The sequence below is a fragment of the Excalfactoria chinensis genome, chromosome 1 (assembly GCF_039878825.1).
Source record: "Excalfactoria chinensis isolate bCotChi1 chromosome 1, bCotChi1.hap2, whole genome shotgun sequence".
Lineage (NCBI taxonomy): Eukaryota > Metazoa > Chordata > Aves > Galliformes > Phasianidae > Excalfactoria > Excalfactoria chinensis.
Genome location: NC_092825.1, coordinates 23,231,348 through 23,241,117, shown reverse-complemented (window position 1 = coordinate 23,241,117; position 9,770 = coordinate 23,231,348). Strand labels below are relative to the sequence as shown.

The 9,770-nt window shown below is 51.2% G+C and overlaps 1 protein-coding gene across 1 annotated transcript in view; it reads left to right on the top strand.

The window, feature by feature from the left end:
- The first annotated feature begins 669 nt into the window (after positions 1 to 669).
- ST7 (suppression of tumorigenicity 7) overlaps positions 670 to 9,770 on the top strand; it is a 129,477-nt gene continuing 120,376 nt past the window's right edge. The window contains exon 1 of the mRNA XM_072329584.1: positions 670 to 984. Within this exon, the coding sequence (XP_072185685.1) occupies positions 834 to 984 (151 nt within the window). The 5' untranslated portion in view covers positions 670 to 833. The remainder of the gene's footprint in view (positions 985 to 9,770) is intronic.

The following is a 9,770-nucleotide window of genomic DNA, read 5'->3' as shown; positions in this document are numbered from 1 at the left end:
CTGAGAGAGCCAAGGTAGAAGCAAAATCACATGTCACAAAAGGAATGTTTGACTACTCGATGGTTGTGCTTCATACACGCTTTTCCTTAATAAGACGTTAATTTCTCTCACCGTGCAGAGCCTTCCGAGTGGGGGTCTGACGGCTCAGGACGGTGCAGAGCAATGCACAACAAATTGCCGCTGTGCGCCTGAGGCTGCCCGAGCAAAAGGGACGGGCAGAGAAACTGGAAAAAAAAGCCGAACCATACAAAAATCCTCTGTGCTCCGGATCCCAGAAGAGCGAGCCCCAGTTCGGGCCGCGCTGTGGAAACACCGGCTAAAATCCTTCTGCAAACACACAAAACCAAGAAAAAAGTTACAGCGTGCGCGGCTTTTTCCTTTTCCCTAATCGCTCCCGCTATTAATCTTCCCCCCTCTCCCTCCCTCCCGCTCCCTCCGGAGCCTCCGGCCGTTTCGTTACGTTTCATCATGCTGCCGGTGCCCGCCGCCGCCGCCGCGCTCCCCCCGCCGCGCCGGGGGCCGGCCCGGGGCCGCCTCGCAGCACGTGGCCGAGCCGGGGCTCGCGGGGCCGCGCTCTGCCTTCCCCGCCCCCGGCCGGGACCGACCCGCGCTCCGCCGGGCGCTGCGCGCTGCTGCCGGGCTGGGGCCGCGCGGACGAGTCCATTTCCGCGGCGCGGCGGCCGGGAGCTGCGAGCTGGGAGCTGGGAGCTGAGCCCCGCGCACAGCGGCACACGCGCGCTGCGAGCTTGTGGCAGCAGCAGGGAGCGCGGAGCGCGCTGTATGGTTGGGTCTTTTTTGCCTTTTTTCTTTTTTTTTTTTTCCTTCTCCAAAACATGGCTGAAGCCGGGACGGGCTTTCTGGAGCAGCTCAAGTCCTGCATCGTCTGGTCGTGGACGTACCTCTGGACGCTGTGGTTCTTCATCATGCTCTTCCTGGTGTACATCCTGCGGGTGCCGCTGAAGATCAATGACAACCTGACCACAGGTACGGCGCCCGCCCGCCGCCAGGCGGCCCCCGCCCCGGACGCCGACCCCGCGGGGCCCCGCGCGGCCGCGCCGCTCCCGACCCCGCTCCGGCGGCGACCCCCGGCGCCGGCCGGGCCCGGCGGGGCGGGAGCGCCGCGGCCGCCGCCCGCCCGGTGCCGCGAGGAGCCGCGGGGAGGGCCGGCGGTCCCGGCGCCGGGATCCGGCGGGGAGCGGAGGTGGGCTCGGGCGGCGGGGTCCCGGCACCGCCGGAGCGCCCCGGCTGAGCTGGGCCCCGGGCGGCCGCGTCTCTCGGCGGCGGCCCTGCGGGCGGCGGCCCTTTCCCCGCCGAGTCCTGCGCCGTCCGCTCCGCCGAGCCGCGGGAAACGAGAGCGGAGCGCGGCCTCGGGGCGGGGAGGCGGCGCGGCCCTGCCGGGCCCGGGCCCTGCCTGCCGCTCCGTGCCCCGCGGCCGTGCGGACTGCGGGAGCCGGGGCCGCCGGGCGGGAGCGGGAGGTGGCGCAGCCCGCGGAGAGAGGGAGGCGATTGCCCCGAGTGTCGCGCTTCGTTTGTGGCTGTGTGCGCTTACTGATGTGAATTAAAGCTGAGAATGGCTCGCTCGGCGTGCGTGTGCGCGCTGCTCGAAGCCTGCCCGTGCGGAGCGCCTGCGGACAGCTGGGCAGCTCCCGCTGGGCGTCGGAGAGCCGCGGGGACTGGCAGCGCGGCAGCAGGCGGGGCACGCAGGTATCGGCGCAGCCTGCGCGCCTCGGGCTACTGCTTTCGGTGCGGGAACGCGCGGGGTGCAGCTGCGACCTCCTGCCGCACAGCCTGCTGCTGCCGTGCAGGACGGCTCGGAGATACCAGGGGACTCGGCCGAGAGTTTCCTCTTAAACGCAGCTGAGGTAGCGGTGCCGCAATGGAGACGGACGGTGGAAATCCCAGCGTCGCCCTGAGCGTGCCGTGTGGCGTGCAGAGAAGTTGCCCAATGGTGTTTTATCGCCTTGCGCTCCACAGCACGCACAGCAGTTACCTGCTTTACCTCGTGTCCTCTGCTTTAGGACTGCTCTTGCCCACGTGGAGTGCAGGTAAAGGTTAAAGATCGCCTGGTGAGCGCAGGGCGGGCTGCTGCCGGCTGGGCTTTGCAACAGCCTGGAGTTGGTTTCACACGGCGCTTCCCGCGGCCCTCCTGCCCCAGGAGCAGACAGATGTTTCCATGAGTAAGCCCTCCGAGCAGGGAGCTGTGCCTCTGGTGCTCAGCCGTTGGCTGAGCCTATTTGTGCCGCTATTACTGCGGAAATGGCAAATAACAAAACTTAAGTCTCTTGGGCAGAAATAGGTGCAGCGTGTTCAATTCAACAAGCATAAGCCACAACAATCAAAAGCAATTTGCATCCCCTGTGTGCCTGCCTCATTCCAGCAGCACGCTTATCTCTTATCTCTAGTGTAGTGTGAGAGCGTGTGAATAGGAACCTGGCAGGGCAGCTCATCCCTTCTGGGAGCATTCTTAGGAGCCGGGGGGCGGGGTATGAGGACTTCGGGAGGGAAACTGTGTGTGGAAAATTCCTGGTTTCTTTGAAGGATAAAGGCAGAATGGTTGTTGAGGTGGGTATGCCTGTTGGATGAGGGAGATACACAAAGCGGATCTGATACATTTTCCTGCGCAATCCATGTTGTATGTAAGCATTTTTTAACAGGATCCATTCTTCCGTGTCTGACAAAAATGAGATACTGGGTTGCTCTTCTGAGTTACTAAGAACCATAAGCGTGCAGCCTGCTGGGGAGTTATCACAGTTCCAATGGACTTTGCTCCAGCTAGTAGGACTTAAGGCAGAATGCCCCTGTTAGAGTCAGCAGAAGCATCGTGGTGTTTGCCAGTCTAAGCTGGGCCCTCAGGTCTTTATCTTGAAATTGTTTCTTTTTCCCAGCTTTGTTTTCTTTTTCAGTTGAAAAGACTGAAGAAATGACCAGCCAGTCCCAAAGTATGTGATGAAAGTCAGTTACCGTGGGGGAACGATGGGCACAGTATGGCCTTAATGCACTGTCTGCGCCTTAAAGCCACTTGTTTCAAACTCGGCCCTGGCAATAACGTGGAGTTTTTGTTGGTGGTGATGGCGTGTTTTGTTTTTGTTGTTTGAAAGCTTTTGTGAAGGAATGAAAACCCATCTGATTCATTGTGGCTTTTCTTTACAAGGGCAGGCTGGCACTGGGGCGAGGTTTCTCACAGTCTCACAGAAACTCATGCCAGCTATGATGCCAACTGCATTTATCTCAGTAACGCGAAAATCAAAGCGTAAGCACTGCGAGCAAAACTGCTGGATGACGTAAAAAGCAACAAGGCGATTCACAACAATGGCTGGGCATTCTCCCAGGAAGATCTGAATCTGTTGGTAAATAGAGGTCAGTCAAGCAAAATGGTTTTCAGCATCACCAAGCAGCCAAGAAGAGAAGCACAGCCCGTTGTTCCTTAGGTGTGGTTTGCACCTCGTAGAATAGTGCCTGCAATTGGCTGCTGTGTTATGCAAGAGTTCCCATCAAGGATATTGTTGTTTCTAAGGTTGCCTGCGTTGGTGCAATTTTGTTTTTCCCTGTGTGGCATCAGGTATTTTCAAGAGGAAGGTGAAAACCTGGAGAAGGTGGGAAAAATGGTTTAAGGGCTGGGATATGCATTAGAGAGGTTACTATGAAGTGTTGTTGTCTTGGGGAAAAATAGACTGCCTTTGAGTCATGGAAGGAAAAATTAGAAGCTGTGGCTAGAAGTAGGGAGCAAACTCAATTTAGTCATAAAATATCATTAATTTTTAACAAACTGTGGATCTGCTGCTGAAGAAACCTTTGGGGTTCCAAGCTCTGAAAGTCCTCAAGTCAGAGGGTGAAATAAGAGTCACTGGTTTTTCATCCAGCGCTAAACTGGTCTTCAGCAAGAGCTCGTGCAATAGGCTGTGCAGCATCAGTGGTCAGAGTAAGCAGGGGAGGTCTCACCAAATAGTCCCGCGGTCAATTCTAGCTTTAAATTTTAATAAGATCAAGCGTGGGGCTACTTCTCTTTTGTTGTTGGGCAGATGTGCTTGCCCTGAGCGCTTTGTGGCTCTGGCCAAGCTGGTAGCACAAGTTGGTTATCCGTTGTGTAATTTGGCTTGCAGGCCTGGAAGTCTTTGCAGTTGTGGGCAAGTGTAATTTCAGTGCCCTCTGCGGAGAGTAGACTACTGCAACATAACCTGAGAGAAACCTACTCGGTCATATTAAAGAAGCTTCCAATAAATCTAATTCTTGTGTTTCAAAGTTTTTGGAATTTAATTGAAGCTCGTTGCAGAAATGAAGTCATCAAGTCCTTCACGAATGGAAATGTTTGAGCTATTATAGCTGTATTATACCATATAGCAGGAAGCAATTGAGGAGACTTAACATGTCGGGTTAAAATATTAAACACAGAATAAGTAATTAAGGAAGCGGATGTCACCATCTTACTCCAAAAGAACTAAAATAAACACCATTTCTTTATATAATGAATGTGCTGTATTTTTCTTCCATGCTGGCACTCGTGCAACTTCTGAATGCCACATTAATCTGAACCAGGACACACCTCTTATAAAAATGTGCAGCCCTGCTCGTTTCTTCCTGACTTCAGTTTGCCTTTTTGTTCATGTTCTGAGAAGGAGAGAGACCTGAAAGCTGGAGTATCTGGCTATTACATTGATCCTTCTGAAGTGCGATAGGGCAGATTAGCTGCAGCCAGCTAGTGGCAGCGCACACTGGAAGGCTCCTCAGGAATTTGTAGGTTGAAGATGGAAGAGAAATTAGGAAACTGGGTTTCCTCAGGAGTGTGAACAGTCTGTGGGAATGAGCCGGTGCAGCTTTGTGGATGTCTGTACGGTGATACTGAAGTTGCTCAGGACATCCCGCTTAGCTGAAGCGGGGCAGCCCTGTGCTGCCAGCAGCTGAGCATCTGAAGGAGGGTCAGAAACAGGTGGTGACAGAAAGTAAAAAGTGTCACTCTGAGGTCAGTATGGATATGAGAACAGAGGAACAGGAACACATCACCTCAGCTGAGAGCTGCTTGCTGTCACAGAGTTGGCTTCTGGGGTGCACCGATGTTTTTATTTCTCCTTCTTTTTTTCTTCTTAAATTCTGGTGATCCTACTGAAATAATTGGAGAGGGTTTTAATTCCGTGGGTTCTGTGACCGTGTGTAATAGGATTCTCACAGAGCCCAGAGCCTGAAACGCTGTGCCCGGTGCCAGCCATCTGGAGAGGGGAAGAAAGAAGCTGGTGTGCACCGTGCTGTAACACTAGCCAGCAGCAGATTACTCAGTTACAGCCAGGTTTTGTGCGTGAGTGGGCAGGAGAGCTGAGCAGACGTGTTCAAAGTGTTCCTCTGTTCTCTGTAAAATTAGGATAACACTTTCTTTTCATCCAAGAGTGTTTTCGAAGACGCAGAACTGACAGCTTTTCAGGCAGCCAGGGGCTGCAGTAATTCGGTCCAGCTACAGTACATTCACTGATGTGTGCGTAACACAGGCTTAGATAAATAAAGTACTTGGACCACTGCAGTAAATCTGTCTCGCTGAACCTTCGTTTTACCCAAGCTATCCAGAATTTAACCATGCAGGAAAGTTGTGTGTGATTCTGTACGCGGGAATATTGCAGGGGATGAATAGATGAGGTGTGAGCAGATGGAGCACTGCTCTCCAGCTTTGGATGTGCTGCCTTTGGGGTGTCAGTGACTGCTGATGAAGCTCACGTAAACCTTCTGATTTTCCATTTACTAGTTGTCCTGATCTTGCAGATCTGTACTCGGCATTGGTGCAGTATAGTGCTCTCCAACGAGTTAGAATTGGGGTTCTGGCTGATGATGACAAGTTGAATATGTGCCCTGACAGCCCAAAGGACCAGCCGCACCCTGGGGTGCACCAGGCAAAGCGTGGCCTCTGGGTGGTGAGGGGAGGGGTTGCTAGTTGCTCAGCCTTGCAAAGCCAGCCCTCCTTATTAGGATGGGTTTCCTTGGGAGTGTTTACGGTGTGAACTGCAGAAAAGAATGCGGTGTTGTGACAACAGGCAACTGGGAGCAGAACTCAGATTCCACCAAAAGTTGGTGGATAAATCATTAACTCCCGGAAGGTGCAGGGCTGATTTTTTATTTTTATTTTTTTAGCTATAAACTGGAATGTTGAAAGTAACATGTTAAATCTGTGACTGCTCCTGCCAAGGTTGGCATTAATTCTATGCTTAGGTTTCACAGAATAAATCAGTTGCGTACAGCTACAGTTTGTTGCAGCGCTACTCGGCCCCTTGGCCCCAAATTACATGTATTTAATTTCGGTGTTTCTCAGAATGTAAGTGAAGGCTTTCCTCGGTACTGCTCCTGCTTTCCTCAATACTGCTCCTGCTTTCCTCAATACTGCTCCTGCTTTCCTCAGTACTGCTCCTGCTTTCCTCAGTACTGCTCCTGCTTTCCTCAATACTGCTCCTGCTTTCCTCAGTACTGCTCCTACTTTCCTCAATACTGCTCCTGCTTTCCTCAGTACTGCTCCTGCTTTCCTCAATACTGCTCCTGCTTTCCTCAATACTGCTCCTGCTTTCCTCAATACTGCTCCTACTTTCCTCGATACTGCTCCTGCTTTCCTCAGTACTGCTCCTACTTTCCCCGCAGCCCTAATGGAATTAAAGTAAATCTTGTTTTGCTTACTGTCAGCTTCCGTCTGCAGCTGTATGGGTTGCAACCCGATGAAGATTGGTAGCTGGTGCATAGTTGAACACTGGAGGTACAAACAGCAGGTACCAATATTGTCTTCAAAGCAGAGAAGACAAAGTTACAAAGCCGGGTGGCTGCAGGCTGAGTCCAGTGGAATTCATACGTGAAGTGTGTTTTTAACATAAATTCTTGAAGATGTCTGCTTTTGGACCTAACTGCTATGGCGAGCAGTGCTCTGGCTTTGCAGCTTTGGTGGTTTTTTCTTTGTATTAAGACTGTCAGTGTGACAAATAGAAAGAGCTGAGTGAAACTTCATGGCCTGCCATAAGCAGGGCTGGGCAGTAAAGGTGCTGTCGTGTTGAAATTAAAAGCAAAACATCTGGAAGTGGTTGTTGCCTGCGTGCAGGTACATTGTGCTGGTGGCTGCAGTGCTTCTGGGGGTGCCAGGGCTCTGGTCCCAGCTGCTGTACCCCAGGGCCCAGTGCTGCTGGGTCAGCTGCTGGGTCAGCTGACAAGGTCGGTGTTTGAGCTGAGCCTTGTAAAACAGAAAGGGCTGTTTGTCTCGTTGGCAAGTGGTAAAGCAAATAAAGCAGCTAAAGTGGCAGCATACGTTGGGTGAGCTCGCAGTTTCTTCTGGCCTCAAGTCTGCAAAAGCAAACATGGTAGTCAGGAAATTATGAAGATGCAGTCTTTCTCAGCTCGGTGCAACTGCTGTACTACTCAGCCTTTTATCACAAGGCGAGTTGTTTAAGTAGGTGTTTTATATTTAACAGAGTGAGGCCCTTCTCTCAGCATCTGCGAGTATGTCAAATGCAGCTGTATTGAAGTGTACAGGAAGAACTAAGGCATGGGGAAATGAGACTTTGATCCTGCAAATCTTTAATGACATGATTTGTTCTGCAAGCACAAATCCCGAGTTGTACTGAAAAGGTCGTAATAATGTGTGTGAAGTCTTAAAGATGGGGGCTAAACAGCTTATCAGGGTACTACCAGGAGTGCTTACCAGGAGGCCTGTAGCAAAGCTGGAGTCCCCTTCTCCATCCGGAAACAGTCTTCCCCTTTGTTGTTTGGTGATCGCATCTAATTTAGATACTTTTACAGGAGCTGCTTCCATAAGGTTTTCAGGGCATTTGTTAAAGAATTAAAGAGAAGACCCGACTTGGTCCTCTGGCAGACTACAAGGTATTAGTGGGAGCGTTCTTCCTGTGCTAATTGTCGGAGGCCCCTTCCACCTGTTTTTAAATTAGCTCTTTGTGGCACTGGAGGCATCTATTGAAAGATTGTATTATAACCTCGAGCTTGTCCTCGTGCCTGCAAAGTGTCACGTGGCCCAGCGATGCCGTGTAAATACTAATGAGTGAAAGTTGCTTTGTAAGCCGCCAGCACAGCCTAATTGGTTTTGTTGTGTTTCTTAGGCCAGCACTATGGAGGGGGCAGCTGATTTCAGCACCGAGAACACTGCGCTTAAGCAACGCTAATACAGTTAAAGAGCAGAGTTAATGTCATGCTTTCAGAAGGCAGGACAAACAAGTTGTTACTGTTAAGCCTGAGGAGAGGATCTAAATTCAAAGTCCAAATCAAAACTTGCCAGCTGCCAAGAGAAGACAATGATTTATTGTTGCATACTCTAAATTGGAGATTATCACGGTGGTAAGTTCAGTGCTGAAATGATTGAGTGCACTTAAATATACCAATTAGTAGAAGGATAAAAGCTATAGGGCAAAAATGAAATGCAGTCGTCTTAGGATTCCTCTTGTGCACAGTGTGCCAGCTGTAAGCAGGAGATTTAATTTCCAGCTCACTTTCTAGAAATAAACTTGGCTTATTAAATGTCAGGCCTGTTAGGCTGCTGTGTTAGTTCTTATGCCCAGCAGCAAGGCTCTTGGAGATCATATTTAAAGCACAAGAAATGTTATTGTTGGTATTGGTTTATTTTGTAAGGCTGTCATTAATTTCTCAAGGAAACGTGCCTGCAACCTGAGCCTGTTGTAATTATTGGTTTTTGTGTAAACAAATGTTCTGATGGCAGTTCCTGTATGTTTTCTGCTGCAAATTGTTTACAGCATGGCTTGGTCTGGTGTGAGGTTATATGATCTATTAGCACGCTTGATCTTCCACATGAATTTTCTCCTGCTATTTTTAATTCTGAAGTAAACTCGATAGCAGCATGCCTGCCTGGTAGATTTTGCACAAACCTCAGCACAAACCAGTTCCACACTGGTAATTTCCTCCAATTAACAAAATAAGGTTGACCCAGACCTGCTGCAGGAGCAGAGCTGGCCCCAGCCCCTTGTGCAGGGGACAAGGGGACAAGGGGAAAGTCCCTGCGTGTGGCTGTGGCAGCTCCTCAACCAGGAGCTGATGAGCCCTGCTGGGAGAGGAAACCCAACAGCAATCCCTGATGCACAGCAGCTGTTAGGAGACAGCAGGGTCTCCAGGAGAGAAGGCTGACTGACTTTTTACATGACATGGCAGTGACAGGACAAGGGGGAATGGCGTTAAATTAAGAGAGGAGAGATTTATATTAGAAACAGATTTTTTACTCAGGAAACAGTGAGACACCGGCACAGGCTGACCATGGGAGCTGTGGATGTCCCATCCATGAGGTTCTCAAGGCCAGGTTTGATGGGGCCCTGGGCAGCCTGAGCTGGGGGGTGGCAGCCCTGCCTATGGCAGGGAGTGGAGACTAAATGATCTTTAAAGCCTTCTCCAACCTAAGCCATTCTACAATATGACGGTGCTTGGCTTTGTGGAGGCATCTGCCTCCTGGTCACAGTGGGCTCTTGTGTTGGGTCCCTGTTGGTCCATGCAGCCCTTTGGGTTAGGACTGAGAAGGAGTGATACAAGTGCAGTACCTCCTTAGCCGTAGATATTGTCCTCCATATTAACTTGAATTTCCCTCTGAGAAAATTGCCAAGATCTGCTATTTTAACCTGCTGACTTCAGCTCATTAACAGAAGCCACTAAAGCCACTGTCACGATGGGACAGGGAGACGCAGCTCATGCGGAGTTACAGGACATCCCAAGGTACCTGGATTTCAGGATTCACTTTGGGCTGGTGAGTGAGGATTTGGGCTGTGCCACAGTCAGGGCATTGTCAGCCCCTTCCCTGGAGCTTGGAT